This window comes from Hoplias malabaricus, chromosome 18 (genome assembly GCF_029633855.1).
Source record: "Hoplias malabaricus isolate fHopMal1 chromosome 18, fHopMal1.hap1, whole genome shotgun sequence".
Classification (NCBI taxonomy): Eukaryota; Metazoa; Chordata; class Actinopteri; order Characiformes; family Erythrinidae; genus Hoplias; species Hoplias malabaricus.
This window is the reverse complement of record NC_089817.1, coordinates 29,051,671-29,069,315: the sequence shown is the minus strand read 5'-3', so window position 1 is coordinate 29,069,315 and position 17,645 is coordinate 29,051,671. Positions and strand designations below refer to the sequence as shown.

The 17,645-nt window shown below is 43.5% G+C and overlaps 1 protein-coding gene across 2 annotated transcripts in view; it reads right to left on the bottom strand.

The window, feature by feature from the left end:
- Positions 1 to 3,816: 3,816 nt before the first annotated feature.
- The window catches only part of dscama (Down syndrome cell adhesion molecule a), a 97,937-nt gene continuing 84,108 nt past the window's right edge, over positions 3,817 to 17,645 (bottom strand). Inside the window, exons 21-33 of one of the 2 annotated variants that reach the window (XM_066650737.1) lie at positions 17,298 to 17,451; positions 16,053 to 16,170; positions 15,098 to 15,258; positions 14,626 to 14,724; positions 14,293 to 14,481; positions 12,773 to 13,063; positions 10,642 to 10,818; positions 10,226 to 10,256; positions 9,992 to 10,107; positions 9,307 to 9,474; positions 8,872 to 9,078; positions 7,453 to 7,755; positions 3,817 to 5,902 (exon numbers count right to left, since the gene is read on the bottom strand). In XM_066650737.1, the coding sequence (XP_066506834.1) occupies positions 5,568 to 5,902; positions 7,453 to 7,755; positions 8,872 to 9,078; positions 9,307 to 9,474; positions 9,992 to 10,107; positions 10,226 to 10,256; positions 10,642 to 10,818; positions 12,773 to 13,063; positions 14,293 to 14,481; positions 14,626 to 14,724; positions 15,098 to 15,258; positions 16,053 to 16,170; positions 17,298 to 17,451 (2,349 nt within the window). In that variant the 3' untranslated portion in view covers positions 3,817 to 5,567. The remainder of the gene's footprint in view (positions 5,903 to 7,452; positions 7,756 to 8,871; positions 9,079 to 9,306; positions 9,475 to 9,991; positions 10,108 to 10,225; positions 10,257 to 10,641; positions 10,819 to 12,772; positions 13,064 to 14,292; positions 14,482 to 14,625; positions 14,725 to 15,097; positions 15,259 to 16,052; positions 16,171 to 17,297; positions 17,452 to 17,645) is intronic. The other variant, XM_066650738.1, reaches the window with a different exon arrangement.

Here is a 17,645-nt window from a genome sequence, read left to right as displayed (position 1 = left end):
TTTGTCAGGTCTGTGGTCATTTCTGTTGTGTTTTATGGCAGGATGTTCTGAGTAGAGTAAGTTTAAAATGATAAAATGTATACTTACTAGCCACTTTAATGGAAACACTTCTCCTGTAGCTGAGGTAGAGTTAGAGACTAGCTCATCTGAGAAAATTCCCAGGAAATGTAAATATATTTTGTTAGCCTTCACTACCTCTTCATCAGTGGTCAGTTTCCGCTCAGCAGTGTTCTCTTGGTTTGAAGGGGAACTATAAACCTGTATATTTCAAGTGTTCAGGAAATTTTAGATAAAACCTACCATACCACAGTTTTAGGGTGACCAGATCTGAAATGGAGGCGGTGGGGTATGCTTAGCTCAACCTAGGTGTTTTTAGGTCCTTTACACCTTTACACCTCAAATGCACCAATCGGAGTAGAGGAGGGCGGGACTAGTTTGTGAACGAAACGCTTCTCACAATTCTATGTAAGCTCTAGAAAAACAAAATTGATTGATTGATTGTGAAATTTTTTAGAACTAAAAAAGGACATTTTTTAAGTCTAAAAAAGAGGACATGTCCGGGTAAAAGAGGACGTATGGTCACCCTAGATACACAGCAAATTCCCCAGTGTTAAATCAACATTATTAGTGTTAAATTATTAACACTGACAGTGTTTGTTAGTTTAACACTAATAGTGTTGATTTATCTCATACACAGCTTCCCTGTCTACATTGGAGAGAGTCTCACAACACTCAGAAGCACAGAAGCCCACCACCTTTTTGGGTTTTTGGGGTAAAGGATCCCACCGTGTTGCATAATGAGAAACAGCCTGATATATTCTGTTAGCTTGAAGTTTAATGTAAAGTACATGGGGGATGTTTCCACACTGCAGCAAAACCAAGTCTGAATCCAAATGTCTTTACACCCTCTGTAGAGCACATTCTAGGGCAAAAAATAAGTCACATAGTGGACTGTATGTTAAACTTAATATTTAATCAGCTATAAGGTTCACATTCCCTGTTGAATTAGTGTCTAATTACTGTTTAGGTGCAGTATTATTAGATTTATTATATCTGATGTGCACTATGTAGGGAGTAGGGAGTATGGTACTACTTTGGGACACACCCAAGCTCCTCTACTGACAGACAGACAGAGCTCTGTTTACAGACATGATGTGATAAATGCATACATTTCTTTAATTCTAACGTCCAATTGAGGACTAAAATTTAAACATCTGTTTTTATTTGAGTTGTGTGTTTGAGTAATGAGCAGGTCCCCAGTATGTTGGCTATGGTACACAGTGATGTCAGCTGACTTGTGATTTAGCCTTGCCTGAGTATGGAGGGTGGAAGTGATACTTATCTAGTAGTGGCTTATCTAAACAAAGGTCTGGTGAAATTGTTTACTCCCATTCCATCTCGGGGTAGAGTCTGGTCAAATTGTGCAGCATAAAACAAGCTTTAACTGTGCATCTATACAGATAAGTCAAATTTAATGTGAGCCAATCACAATATACAGGTTTCTGATGGTGTGGATAACCGTGAATGCACTGACGGAACAGTCTTTGAAGTTCTCACTTTCTTGCCCATGCCGAACTCATTACAACCGTATCAACAGAAGCAGTTCTGGACCACGCTCTCCTCAAATGACTGCCGACGGCTCGTTTGGTGTTTAGCTGCAAGCAATTAGAAGAAATAAACAAGCCCCGTCCCTTCCCTGATGTGCCGGCTGACAGCGGCGTATTCCTCTATGGAAGATCAGAAGGCAGATTTCAGATCGCCAGCCTTTATTTATGGCAGCGGTTAATAACAGCGACGGCTGACGGCGCGTAAATCTTATGCAGCTCGCTTAATTTGTGGCGTGCTTCAGAGGAAGATGGCGAATGTAGTTGTCACAAGGAGTAATACATTTCCCCATTACCCCAACATCGCTGATATAGGGCCACGAAAGCAATTTTCAGTTGGGGCAGGGCTGCTGTCTGAGGCATCCCCCTTGCCAAAGCCCCATGAATCGATAGGCCAATTTAGGAGAGGACTGGCTCTTTGCCGTTCTTTGGACCAGTGGACTCTCAGGGTCTCTGAGGAGAATCAACACAAGCACTGAAGGAAGCTCTGGGGGGGAGCAGTGTTTTGCTTCAATTGCATTCCTGGTGACCTTTAGTTTTCTGCCCTTAGAGCTGGGCTGCTCTTGTGTGTGTGTATGTGGGCCTCAAATAACCTCATCACACACTTGACCCTGGCTTCCAGAGTGTCTCAGTTTTATTTCCTTCCGAAACAGGCCTTCATCCAGCTCTGAGGGAAATGCTGTGTGGTGCTTCAGTTGCATTCCGACTGATAGTTGCAGTCTCTTGATGTTAGTGGTGGGATGCATTTAGTGTGTGTTTGTGTGTCTGAAATGAACTCTTAACACACTTTATACTGGTTTCTGCATTGTAAAAAATTTCTTGTAAATTTTACAGTAAAATACTGGCAGCAGAGTTCCCAGCCATTTACTGTATTTTTACAGGAACACTACTGTATTTCAAATTTACAGCATATTACTGTAATTGAATAATACAATAATTTACTGTAAATACTGTGATTTACAATAAAATACTGTAGCAGACTCGCTGTACATTTACAGCAATTTTTTACAGTGTAGGAGATAAAACCTGGAAAAGTTAAAACCTGGACGCAGACCTGCACCCAGCTCTGTGGGGGTACGCAATGTTGGGTTTCAACGGTATTCCTGGTAATCGTAACAGTCTCCTGCACTCAGAACTGGGGCTGTTTGTGTGTGAGTGTGTGTTCATTAACCTCATCACACACTTGAGCAAGGCTGCTGGAGATACAAGGTATGGATTTTAGGGGAAGTGTTATCTATGTTTAACTTCAGTGGGATTCTTGGTGACGTTGCTGCCTCTTGCTCTTGGAGGTGCACTGTAAAAAAATTCTTGTAAATTTTACAGTAAAATACTGGCAGCAGAGTTCCCAGGCATTTACTGTATTTTTACAGGAACACTACTGTACTTCAAATTTACAGCATATTACTGTAATTGAGTAATACAATAATTTACTGTAAATACTGTGATTTAAAATAAAATACTGTAGCAGACTCGCTGTAAATTTACAGCAATTTTTACAGTGTGTGTTTCTCTAAATGTCAAAGCTGCAAGTCATTACAATATATTCACTTTTTTTTTCTTCAGTTTTCAACATTTACATCATCCAAGGACAGACACTCACCAGTTTGACTCTACAGTTTGGCCGTAAACTTGGAGAGAATCATCTTTATTGAATTTACCTTATTTAATATCGAATATTTATAGGCTAGCTGAACCGGCTGCACTCTAACTAGCGTAATCCTGAGCTCTGACTGCAGATAGCTGAATGTGCAGCTCTGATTTGCTGCCTGAATTCTGCAATCTGATTGGCTAGAGTAATGCTCTGTTCTGTTAGCTACATCAACTCTGATCTCTGGATTCTTATTCTGTGATTAGTATAAACATCTAGTATTCAGAGTGACCGTCTGAATCCAGCAATCTGATTGGACAGCTCATTAGCTTAATTAGTTCTTGTCCTACTGTTTTAATTAGTTTTTAAATTGGCTCTTGTGTTTATATATGGACCTTCCTCAAACCTTCCTGATGGGAAAAGTATCCCAGGCGTTTCCTCAAGAAGCCGTTTGAGAAAAGTCTCTCATGGTTTTGATGTCTTCTCTACTGTTCTAAAGTGTGGAAAACAGTGCGAATAAGTACAGAAACTTTTGCCTGCTGCTGTATTTTTCTCTGTACTTTTCTCTTTCTTCCTCTGTCATTTGAGCCGCCGAAGAGGGAAAACGTGCCATAGATTTGGGGAACAGCCTTTTTATTCATCGATTGGAACTGCAAAGGTAAAGTCTTTATTGGAGTGACACAGCTGTGAACACCCTGTCCAAAGAAACGAAAGGAAAGGAAATAAAATGACAGAAAAAACAGGTAGAATGAGCGATGGTAGGGTGTAGAGGGGAAAATGGATGGAAATAAAGTGGTCTATTGTCAAATATACTGGAATATCATCTCACAGCATTCTTCATTTTCAATATCATCAGCGTCATCAACATCAACCCTCTGTCCCTGAAAGACAAGAGCGTGATGAAAGCTACAGTAACCCAACTCCATTTCAGTGGGACCCTATCTTTCTTTCTCTCTCTCTCTCTCTCTCTCTCTCTCAAGGGGGGATTCTCTTCGGATTGTCTTGGTTATTTATTTATTTACTTACTTATTTATTATTTTTTTCCCTGTAGAGGAGCATCACTGCAATGCAGCAAAAATAAATCTAGTGAAGACGAGAGAGCGTGCCCTACGGACATCACCTAGTGCACTACGCATTAAAGTGGGGGTGGGGTGGGCGGGGTTTAAGATGGGGACATGAAAGGGTTAATGAGCAGACACTTCTTCTAGTGCAGTGGGAGGCCAACTATTAGGGGTCTCCTCCCCTGTGATAATGAAATAAAGAAAACTAAAAAATTCAAGAAAGAAAACTATTTTTTTTTACCTTGTAAACAACCAGTGGTAATTTACACCTGAATAATAAACAGTTTCAGCTTCGTCCGCCCCTTAAAAAGTCATATGCTCACAAACATAGGTTAAGATTAAAGTACAGTACAGTATTAAAGCAAAAAATTAATTTCACTTTTCTTTTTTAAACCCCATCATCCATATTGCACCAATCCGAAGAATGGGACAAAAAAAAACCCAAGAAACTGCGTTTCCCTAAAGGCTTTTTTTTTTTTTCTTTTTTAAAAATGGTATAATGTGCAAACATGACTAAGGACTTTTATTATTATTATTTCATCAAATCAAAAGCAAAAAACTTTCCCTGTAATTCCCACAAATAAAAGTGATTTCTCCTTTTTTAATATATATATTTATATATTTATAGTCTCAAGAATACTAAATCTTCACATTTGATCATTTTATAGTGAAAAAAATTAGTGGCTGGATTGTCCAGCTATTTAGCCTTTTTATCTTCATCATCATCGTCATCATCATCATCATATTCTTTGTATTTTATTGGTCAGTCCCCATGCACCCATAGGATTTTCTTCTTTTTTTTTTTTTAAACTTTAAAACGATCTGAAAAAATGGTGACAACTTTGGAACAGTGGTGATCACTCTCTCGCGCTTTCTCTCTCGCGCTCTCGCACGCAAAACATCATTCTGTTTGTTTGTTTTATAGCAATTACACAAAAAATTCCAGTAGAAAAAAAGCCTAATGGGTTCCCAGTCATCAGTTTGTGCACACTAAATGCTAAACTAAATAATAATAATCATAATAATAATAATAATTCTTGAAATAAATTATGTTGGCAATCTCCATGTATTTAGGAGGAAAGTTTTGTCCAAGAAGTGAATTCACATGTTTTAAAAAAGCTTAAAAGAAAGTAAACATTACGAATCGAAGTGGCCTGTCCGAGAGGAAAGGCGTCTATGTACAACAGTCCTGTTTTTGCTCTGTATCTGACTGTGTGTGTGTGTGTGTGTGTGTGTAAATATAAGTGTGTGTGTGTGTGTGTGTGAGTGTGTATGTGTGTTTGTTTAGCTGCAGTCTGGTCCAGTTGCGCTGGGTTATACCAGTGTGTAGGACTTTGCGTAGGGATTGCTGCTCTGTTTTAAGTGTCCTCTGGAATCTAAGAGGGATTCCTGTGAGGTGCTGAGTTTGGCCGCCTGGGCCAAGTCCGAGCTGACCTCTCTCTGTGGCAGCGTGGAGGCGGAGCCTGGAGGCCACTGCTGAGTGTCCCGATTGGCCGGCGGCTCTAGGGGAGTGGGCTCCAAGAGGCTGGGCCTCTTCAGCGAGCGGCTTTTCTGTGGCTCCAGAGAGGCTTCCCGGGACCCTCCGGACGCCCCCCGGTTCAGCAGGAAGTCCATGCGTAGGTACGGCGGCAGGTGTACCAACTCGCCCCCTGGAGGACAGGAGAGATATTGAAGTGTTCATACATTGAGAAACTACTACACAGAGGCTCAGACTCTGATTTTTGCCTCCAGACCTGTTGAAGTCCCCTCAACAGCCAATGAGAACACAGCACAGAAAGTAAACACAGACGTGTGCAGAGGTGCTCTCCAGTGGAGAACAGATTAAACAGTAAAACTACGAGACATTAAATAGTGCTAGATTCACATGTCCCCACATAACCAGTATTACCTGTAAGAGAAACAAACACAGCAGGGAACTGAACACGCCCTTAAAGCCTTTATTTAAATTTTATTCTAATATTTCGTTCCACCTTAAATAACGCAGAACTGTGGACTGTGGTACTGCTAATGCTAATGTTTCTGAACCATTTAAGGTGGAACGTAGCCACGTATGCGCTGTTCTACTAATCTCCAGCTCATCTGCAGTGTGTAGAGGCCGTACTGACCATGTCTTTCCATCCACAACCCAACAACATTTTTACATTATATTTTCTTTTTGGGGGCGGCACTGTGGGGCAGCAGGTAGGTGCCGCGGTCACACAGCTCCAGGGGCCTGGAGGTTGTGGGTTCGATTCCCGCTCCAGGTGACTGTCTGTAAGGAGTGTGGTGTGTTCTCCCCGTGTCTGCGTGGGTTTCCTCCGGGTGACTGTCTGTGAGGAGTGTGGTGTGTTCTCTCTGTGTCTGCGTGGGTTTCCTCTGGGTGACTGTCTGTGACAAGAGTGGTGTGTTCTCCCTGTGTCTGCATGGGTTTCCTCCGGGTGACTGTCTGTGAGGAGTGTGGTGTGTTCTTCCTGTGTCTGCGTGGGTTTCCTCCGGGTGACTGTCTGTGAGGAGTGTGGTGTGTTCTCCCTGTGTCTGCGTGGGTTTCCTCCGGGTGACTGTCTGTGAGGAGTGTGGTGTGTTCTCCCTGTGTCTGTGTGGGTTTCCTCCGGGTGACTGTCTGTGAGGAGTGTGGTGTGTTCTCCGTGTCCGCGTGGGTTTCCTCCGGGTGACCTTCTGTGAGGAGTGTGGTGTGTTCTCCCTGTGTCTGCGTGGGTTTCCTCCGGGTGACTGTCTGTGAGGAGTGTGGTGTGTTCTCCAAAAGTGTCCGTAGGTGTGAGTGTGTGAGTGAATGTGTGAGTGTGTGTGTTGCCCTATGAAGGACTGGCGCCCCCTCCAGGGTGTATTCCCACCTTGCACCCAATGATTCCGTGTAGGCTCTGAACCCACCGTGACCCTGAACTGGATAAGGGTTACAGATAATGAATGAATGAATGAATTTTCTGTTTGGATCTACAAAAATAACAGCACAAACACTAACCGCAGCGCATTTTAGCTCTGTGTTTATCTGCGTCGCCAAGGAAACTTCAGTTTGCTTCAGGAGTTTCAATTTGTGAAGTGTAATGTCCCCTGTCATGTAGTGCGTGCTGTACATTTTTCCAGTGTGAGAAGCCCAGTCTGTTTATAATCTGCCCTGACTTTTAAAATCGTGTAGATTACTCAAGGCTTTAGAATTTCAGCAGTGCAGTACTGCGTGAGATTTCTGTTTAGTGTTCCTCACCTGGCCTGTGGGCCTTGGGCACAGCCATGTTCATGACCCTGCAGGCGTCCTGAGGTTTTGGGGGCGAGGCAGTGAACCTGCAGATGCCTGACTCGGATGGTGTGCTAGACGTCAGGCTGTCTGTGTAGTCGTTGGTGCCTGCGGTCATCTGCTCGGAGGACGTGTCAGAGATGAAACACTCAGTGATGGTGAACTTGGCATGTCGGAGCTGCTCTTCCATCTTGGCGTGTTCGTAGGCGCGGGCCAGTTCCTCGTAGGTGGACGAGGCGCTCTCCGTGGACACCATGCTGCTCCGGGCTCGGTCTGGACACGAACAGAAACAGGATTATAGTGAGAGCTGAAATACAGGGCTCTAAATACACACCCAATTCCAAGTTTGGACAGAAGCTGAAACTATACTTTGTAAATAAGACAACGTTGTTATTAAGGTTAGAAACATTGTGAAATGGCTAAAATATCCAGCTCTTAATGGGACAGAGCTCTGTTTTCTGTTTTTACTACTATTTGTGGTTTAGCAACATACAAGACCAACTTCACAACAATGAAAATTCATTCATTAATCTCTATTAAGATTAACAGATTAGTGCTAATATAATCTGTACTCTTTCATCTTCACACCCAACACAACTCATCAGACAACACATGCTTCTGTCTGACGTTTTCTACAAGGCTAATGTAGATTCATTACAACACAGTGTTATCTATAACATTTATTCATATTCCATAACACACCCTGGACAGAGTGCCAGTCCATCACAGGGAAAACACACACTCACAAAGTCACTCACTGTTATACACACTTTTGAACAGCCAATCCACCTAAAAACGGGTTTTTGAACTGTGGGGGAAAAAATGGAGCACCAGGAGGAAACCCATGCAGACACAAAGAAAACACTCCAAACTCCTCAGGCGGGGAGTGGTGGGGAGTGGTTTGAACCCACAACCCCAGAACCATGGAGCTGCCTCCATGCTGCCCAAGAAAGGCAGTATTTACAAATTTCAGGTTTTAAGATGGCTGCTATTTGTTGCTACTTTATATGTTGCTAAGGAACATATTAGACTACATTAGCCTTGCAATCCTAGTGCAAAACACTGGACACCAAACACGTTTTTAAAGCCTTAGTCACACTAGATATTTGCAGTTTGTGCTGCCTTAGGAAATGGCCCTGACCAAGGCTGGTCCTGCAGTTTCTGCAAGTTAGCTAACAGGCTAACAAAAGCTAGCAAAAATACATGGCTGTAATTATATTCCCAAGGCCAGTCAGGATATTAAACCCTAGTTATCTGTGTAAAGGTGAGTGGTGTTATTCACTACATTACAACTACGATTAAGTTTTCTTGCAAACTCTGGTGTGACCAGGCCTTTAAAACACACACAAACACCATTCATGCAAAGTGAAGTAATAGAGCGTGAGCTACAGGAAGAACCTGTGTCCTGGGACGGGCTGACGCTGTAGCTGTCGCTCTCCTTGTCCACGGAGCCAGCCACTCGGGGCGTGGCCAGTCTCCAGTCGGTGCTAAGGGTGTGTGTGGACACTGGAGGATGTGGGCGATTAAGCGTCCACTGGCTGGCGTAGCGGTTTCTCGACGCAGGGCCAGGTTTAGCAGCCCGCCGCGCAGTAGGGTCTGAGGGGAAACAGCCCACATTCAGATCAATATACTGACACACACAGCATGGTATTTATTCTTTTTTTATACCCTGGGTTTTGTCACCAGTCCCATAACTCCACATACTTAATACATAACCCATAACACATGAATATCCATTTGAGCTTAGTTTAATGTCATACAGTGTTTATGTTTGTACTTTTACACAGTACAGTGGGTTAAAACTTTGATCAAGCGGCTTCTTACTGGACAGACTGCTCTTGCTGGTCCCGGGCCGGACGTCGGACACGTCCACCAGGGGCCCAGTGGCCTGGGACAGAGACTGGTAGTGGACTGTGTGGGTGACTGTGGCTGATTTCTGTTTCGCTGTCTCTCCAAAATCATTCTCAGTGAGTAGAACTGTGGATCTGTCGTCTGAGAGAAGAAAAAGAGAGAAAGAAATGCATAAAATCATACACGAGCTTCATGTACTTTGACAATACTGATGTGAAAAATATGTGCAAATCACATTAACACTGAATGACCAATCAGAATTGTGTATAAAGTGTAATAACCCCTTGAAAATACGATATGATATAATGGACAGTATATTTACATGCAGGTAGATCCGGGTGGTATTGCCACTGTCGCATCATAATTAAAGGGGCATTCCAGCTTAAACTAGCATTAAATATATATTATTCAATTTTTTTAAGGTTTTGGCCTTCAGTGTTGATTTACTACAATACCCAGCATGCTTTGCATCAATACATTTTACAACCATTTGGAAACCTAATAAATGTTTTGTGAGCCAATGATAAAAACGTCAGCTCTCAAAGGATCCGCTCCCAGTCCCTTATCAAATGGTCCTGGTGCCTTTAAGAAGATATGTCATCAGAAAGCGACTTCCAGATCAGTTCCCGCTGCCTCCAACTATCACCACTGGACTTACCCACAGTCTCCATGGTGTCCCTCTCCTCGATGAGCAGCTGAGCTCGCGGAATGTCGATGTGCATGCGGAGGGTTTGCTGCTGTTTGTTCAGGGTGTCTGACGGCCTGGTGTTTTTACTGGAAGCGCACAGAGAAGACCCTTAAAATACTGCGGTGATGTTGCTATCAAAATTGATCATAAACTCCTACGGTTACAGGGAAAAGCCAGAGAGAGCCAATCCCAGGGCTTTCTTACCTCATAAGCATCTCGGCCAAGCTTTTTGCATCTGGGGAGAGGGGTAAAAAAAAGAAAAACGCAAGCATTTACCAATTCACTCTGTAATCAAAACTGAAGAAACTGTGGGTTGTGGATTTGGAAATGTGCTGAATTCCGCAGCTTTTAATATACATCCTCAGCTTTTAAACTCTGCACTGCAGTGAAAGCATCTCAATACATTGGATTCTTTTCATTATTTTATTTTTGTATGAATGCTATATTATCAATAAACATTTTTCTGTTTAGTATAAGGTCGTTTTTAATCATCTACCAAATTACTGACAGATACTCTTTATCTGAGAGTGTGATATGTGAACGATATTAACTACATGTACGATGTTCTCACGTATTAAAATGTCATATTCGGTTTCTACAAGGTTTGAAGGCACATTCACCTCTGAGTCTCTTCAGCCTTTGCTCCCTCCTCCTTCTCCTCAGCACCATCAGCAGGACGAAGAGCAGCACCATGCCCACCAGGATGCAGGAGATGGTCACCATCATCTTCATCCCCTCATTGCTGCTCTTCTTCACTGGGTCCTTCACCGCAGTCTTCACCAGCGGAGGGATAGTGCCTGGAGGAAAACATGGAAAGAAACATGAGGTCTTAATTTAACCAGAGGGAAGTCTTGGAATGTCATCTGCCAAGAATCCAAGTCTGTAATAAACGGATCAGAACGTCATACTCCCAGAGATTAATATTAAAGTTAAATCACTTAACACCAGACAGAATAGCAGTAGCAAAGTGGGCGTAAATTAGCCTTTTACTTATGAAGCGCCATTCAATATCTTTGAGATGTTCCAGAACTAATCCTCCATCAGTGGCTGGCAACACTAAGCCTCTTGTAGCTAAATGCAATCAAATTCTCACAGCAAAACACTGTAACTGTGGCGAAGAGAGAACAAACCTCTGATTTACACCCTTCACTTTAGACGAAATATTGTAAAAGCAGATATCTACAAACATTTGGCAGTGTAACTTAGATCCCAAAGGGTTCTGATGCAGTCATGTGTCTAGATGTCACACTCTCTGGGAGGATCAGGTGGCACTTCCTCTCTCTCTCGCTGATGTGCTAATAGCTGATGTAGCAGAATGGGAGGTTAGTGTTCTCCTCCAAGTGTGTTGCGTGCCGTTAATGTTGTGTTAGGGGCTGCTCAAAGTGCTTCACACGCATCTCTGCAGGTAAAACGGATTGAGTTAAACAACAAATAATGAACTCACACTTATCTCTATGTGGTTTTCTCTCTCCCGTTTATCATCGGAGATCTAATAGCTAAAGGAGCCAATCAGATACCAGCTAAAAGAGAATTAGCCGCTCAACCAAATCGTCCACTTCTAGGTCTCCGATCGCTGCTGCAGTGAGATTGCAATCAAGCGCGTGACCTTTGCAGAACTGGCAATAATGCTCACTTGACTGAAGCTCCGCTTAAAAGAGATGAACTCATCTTTCTTAAGTGAGCACTCAGCGCTTTTTACAGTGGGGGGGGGAGCGGGTGCAGCATGTGAGGTCTGGACCATGGCGTGGGGGTGGCAGGAGGGGCCCTGCAATTGCTCAGAGGTCCCTGGCCCGAGGATCAGTCATCTGGGCAGCCTTCCGACACATTAGCGAGACACGTATTAATTCTAGCCGAAGCCGCTCGATATGGGGTCTACGAGAGAGTCATAAAAAACTACCAGACACAACAGCTCCGGTGACTCCAGTCAGCATAAAAAACCCACAGCTATTTTACTATCCCCCGCAGCACCAGTCGAGCTGGAGACCCTTTATGACCGGCTAAAGGCTGACAAAGCCATTTTCATCTCAGTGAGAAGGGTGCCGGCGCTATAATATATGCCATATATATGTATATTTCATGTCGCTGTCCACGTCAGTATCTCACATCAATTACGTTTAGAGTATTACTAACTGACGCACACGGCACTCTTCATTTCACTCTTTACACATTTCCCTCACAGGGCTCCCCTCAAGCGGACGCAGATATAACCATCCTGCAATAAACATCCAGCAGAAATGACTGCAGTCCTTTGTTTAATAAATAAAAATGTTTCTATATTTTTGCATTAAATCCACCATATAAAAACTTTAGGTAGAAATTCAGTCATAAATTATATATAATTCCGAGTATAATTCACTTTTACAGCGCTGTCCTGAACTCAAGGGGGAGGGGGGCCAAAGAGGAAGGTGGGGAGGTGGTTTCCTGTCTGCCGCCAAAATTACATAGTGCAGTTTCTGCAGTGCTGAGGCCAGAGAAGTGACAACAGAGGTCCTATTCTCCTTATGGTAGGTCAGTGGAGCATCACGATGGTTCTGAAGCTGTTTTCAAGGTCTTGGGGAGCAGTGGATCTGCATTTCCAGGATATGGGGCTCTTTTGAGACATGTTGGAGCGGCCAGGATTGGGTTCTTAAACATGCAACGAACAGCTATAGTCAAATAATAAAGCCAAACTTTCAGATTTCCTTGTAAAAAGCTATATACATAAAAGAAAAGGAAGTACTCTGGTCAGTCCTCGTCTTAAAGGCTACTCACTGCCGTCATATTTGAGGGTGGCGAACTTCACTCGTTTCTCAGCCAATCCGGCGCTGTTGTACACCTTCATCTGCAGCTCGTACCATGTGCCTTCCTGCAGTTCCATCAGATTGTAGCTTTTGGTGAGGGACGTCCGCTGAGCTTTGGTCCACACCGGACTGTCCATGGGCCGGTACTCCAGAGTGAAGGACGTGATTGGACAGCCGCCGTCATTCCAGCCAATCAGATTGAGACGGACACATGTGGTGTTGATGCTTGTGAAGAGTTCCTGCTCTTTGGAGAATTGTGGTTCTATAGGGGGGAGAAAAGAGGAGGCAATATCAACTGTTTTAACTGTTTAGATGCCTTAGGTTTAGTATTAAATAAGGCGAGGCGAGGACGTATGTTTTACATGGTCTTGCTGGTCTCACTTACGGGATGCAATCATTAATATTGGATTTTAGTCTCATACAGATCCTACATATATATTTTAATATATTTTTTAAATGGACATTTGTTTATATTCCTCTAATAAACTTCTAGAAACTTAAAAAGACTTTAAGGTTTGTTAAAAGGCCAGAAATAAAATATACATGCTCTAGTTTTACAAATCTGGAAGTGGAACCCCTAATATTTAATATTTCTACATATTTATATATACAATACAAATAAACTACTAAGGGCGGCACGGTGGCGCAGCAGGTAGTGTCGCAGTCACACAGCTGGTGTGTTCTCCCTGTGTCTGCGTGGGTTTCCTCCGGGTGACTGTCTGTAAGGAGTGTGGTGTGTTCTCCCTGTGTCTGCGTGGGTTTCCTCTGGGTGACTGTCTGTGAGGAGTGTAATGTGTTCTCCCTGTGTCTGCGTGGGTTTCCTCCGGGTGTCTGTCTGTGAGGAGTGTGGTGTGTTCTCCCTGTGTCTGCGTGGGTTTCCTCCGGGTGACTGTCTGTGAGGAGTGTGGTGTGTTCTCCCTGTGTTTGCGTGGGTTTCCTCCGGATGACTGTCTGTGAGGAGTGTGGTGTGTTCTCCCTGTGTTTGCGTGTGTTTCCTCCGGGTGACTGTCTGTGAGGAGTGTGGTGTGTTCTCCCTGTGTCTGTGTGGGTTTCCTCCGGGTGACTGTCTGTGAGGAGTGTGGTGTTTTCTCCCTGTGTCTGCGTGGGTTTCCTCCGGGCTTCCTCCCACAGTCCAAAAACACACATTGGTAGGTGAATTGGCGACTCAAAAAAAGTGTCCGTAGGTGTGAGTGAATGTGTGAGTGTGTGTTGCCCTGTGAAGGACTGGTGCCCCCTCCAGGGTGTGTTCCTGCCTTGTGCCCAATAATTCCAGGTAGACTTTGGATCCACCGCAACCCTGAATTGGAGAAGCGGTTACATATAATGAATGAATGAATGAATGAATGAATGAATGAATGAATGAATGAATGAACTACTAAAATGGGTTCCACTGTTTTTAGTACCCTGTTGTCTTTTTGTGGTTAAATACCCTAGCTCCATATCTGGGAATTCACACATGACATGTGTAAACAAGAGCTCTCGGTCCCATACCTTTCCCATGAGTCTTAGCTTCGATGATCTCACTGATGCGTCCCGGCCCCACAGCGTTCTGGGCAGTGAGGGTGAACTTGTACCAGGTGCCACACTTCAGGTTCTCCAGGCGGTACGAGCGTTCACTGGGGCTGATGGGAATACTGCCCCACTGCTCACTGTTGTCCTCTGAGTACTGCAGGATATAACCTGAGGGGACAACATATTTCCACTATTTATCTTGCCTTCCAAATATAAAAAATATATTTAGGCTTATTAAAGTTGTGATCTGTGCTGTACCCAACACACCCTATAACCCTCCCACAATAGCCTGTTATAATTTAGGATACACACCTCTGATGGAACTTCCTCCATTGTCTCCAGGAATCCAGGACAGAGTAATGGAGGTGGTGGTGGTCTTTGTCACTGTGAGACGAGGCTGATCTGGGGGAACTAAATAGGACATTCCTGCACTGAGAAAAAGTCTTACATCTAAGCAAGTGAACTCATCTTAAATCTGTTCACTACATATAATACTTCTCATGATGTGATTGTCGTAAAAATAATTTAAACTAACCGTTATTCAACATATTTCTAGAAGATTTTGCTTATTGCTCAATGTTTCTGCTTTGAGTTTTGAAACCATGGCTGAACTGACACCTAGTGGCCTGGATGTGTCAGAGATTTGTACTGTGCCTGTTTTAAACATGGACGCCCCCATGTGAGCACCCGCTCTATGGAGCATTAACTGGGTCTTTCTGCTAATACAAAGCAATCGATTCTAGCTCTACAGATAAAGATGTGCATTGAATCCCCCCTGTCTTACCTTGCACCTGCAGGTTCAGCGTTATTTCATCCGTCCCCCAATTATTGCTGGCAACACAGGTGTAATACCCAGAATCCTCTGCTTTCACGGTCTTGATCACAAAGCTGCCGTTGCCGTGGATACTGCGCCTCCCGTCGATGACCGCAGGGGCCGGGCTCCCGCTGGTGAGACACAGTATGGCACTTTACAGAAGGGCAGAGTTTGACATTTCTCAGCTTTCACAGCTCTCTCACATGAATCACCGCTCTCCTGGACGCTCGCTGCCCACATTCAGCTTCGCAGGTGTCGAGATGGTTTTAAAAACTGCTCCGTTAATGGACACAGGAGTGTGTCTGCGGCTGCGTTCGCCGGCCACTTTAATGGAAACCTACACTTCATTAGAAAACCCTTTTAGAAGGTTTAGTACATTTAGAGACTGTTAGAGATCTCCTGAATCTGTTGATGTCATATTCTAGGTCTTCATCACTGGTTACGATGGTTTTGAAATAAGTGAATAAAAGTACTTGTGCAGTTAGTGTTAATTCCACAACTATTTTTACAAAATATGCTGTAGTTTGAAGCTTGTATAAAAGCTCCAGAGCAGCTGCACATGAACCTAAGGTCATCATATAAAGCCCTGCAGCATTGGGCTGTGGAGTAGTGGAACTGCAGAAGTGCGAACTCCATCCAAAACCACTGGGAATAGCTTAAAATGCCCATAAGTCCTAAGAGCAATATTCCAACATAAAGTCTAAAGCCTTCCTAAAGGGTCGAATCTGTTACCTATAAAAGCTACCTACTTGTCCGTTTCATTTCAGAGGAAACATTGGGAGAATGTTTGGTCGTATTGTGGATGTAGGTAAAAAGATAACTGTTGCGCAGGATGCATAATGAATGTATTCAAGCTGTTCAGCCAAAAAGAACAAACAATCAATAGCTTCTTCAGCGTGTGTGACCTTCGCTTCTCTCTGTTTACCTTTCCTTCATCCATTTCACTGTGGGGGGTGGGTCTCCCACGGCTCTGCAGGGCAAAACAATGTCCCTCATCCAGGGGGTGGTTACTGTGCCACTGAAGGTGAGGATCCTGGCAGGAGCTGTGTGAAAGAAAACGTTTAATTTTTGTAAAATGAATGTGAATCACAAAAGCAAATTTCTACATTGTACTTAAACACAATAAGATTAATATGTGTTTATGTGGGTCTTGTCTGTGATTGGCTACTCATATTAAAGACATTCCGCCATGTTTACGAACAGGAAGTAGTAGCTAACTGTATTTATTAACGTGATTATTCCATATTTTTATATTTTTAAGTCATAAAGTGCAACTCACAGATAAAGAAAATTAAGTGCAGTCCAAAAATGAACCGATTTATGCTCCATAGAGTGGGCCACCCACAGGGGTGAGGGGGTGACAGTTTGAAATAGTATTAAGTACAGAATCACTGATGCATCCAGGCCAATAGGTGTCAGTAAAATTCATCAGAACGTGAGGAAGGAAACCACTGACAAAACCCACATTTATGACCGCTGCATGCTTTTGTACTTCTCAAATGGCTTTAAGGCAGCACAGCAGAAAAGTGCACTCTGTAAACAAGGCTTTGCCCACAGTGAGAAGCAGACATGATGTAACGCAGTGTGCTTTGCTGTTTTAAATGTCAACGCAGACTCCAAACTTTGTGCAGAATATGGCCCCAGCTCAGTACATTATGGAGCATGGTAAGCTCATTTGCCTCATTAATCACACAAGGGTATGGAGTGTCAACTCTGACCCCAGAGAATGGCTATATCTTATAATTAACCTAAAAAAAACGATGACACCGGGCTTATTTACGTAATTCCTTCTTTATTTTGATAGTAAATATGTCCTGTTAATTCCAATGCCTTGTACTGAACGTATATCCAGTTCTCTCCCTAGCTTTACCTCTCAGAAATATAAGGACAGCTCATCTACTGCATCTTTTGGTAGTGTCACTAACTCTATTGTAATAGAGCCATCCAACCCTCCCTGAGCATTAAAGGACTGTGTCCTTTCAGACTTTTATTTATGGATGACTGTGGCATCACCAGAGAGCCCACCCACCATGTTTCTATGATAGATAGCCACTTAAAAGTGTCAGAATCCATGTAAACAGCTCTAATTCAGATGGTGGACATCCTTATGGGAAAAGGGAAATCAGATAAACACATCCACCTCCTCAAACAAGAGTAGTTCATTGCTGACCTTTGGCCAGAGGTTCCACGGTGATGACTTCACTGCTGTTCCCGCGTCCAGCGGCGGTCACTGCCATCACCCAGATGCTGTACTTCCGGTTCCGACTCAGGTTCTGGACCCTGTGGAGGAACTCGTCCGGAGCAGCTTCAAACTCGCTCACCACCTTCCAGCGAGGGAAACGTTCGTAAGCTTTCACACACTCACACTGAACGCTTTTAGCGTTTATCACCGGGTTTTTACTACGCCTGTCATTTCATAAAACACTCTGAGAAATATGGACGCCATTAAAGCTGTTAAAGCTCAGAACCTCAAAGCTGATGACACAGCGGAGTGTATAGGCTTTAACACTTCAAAATC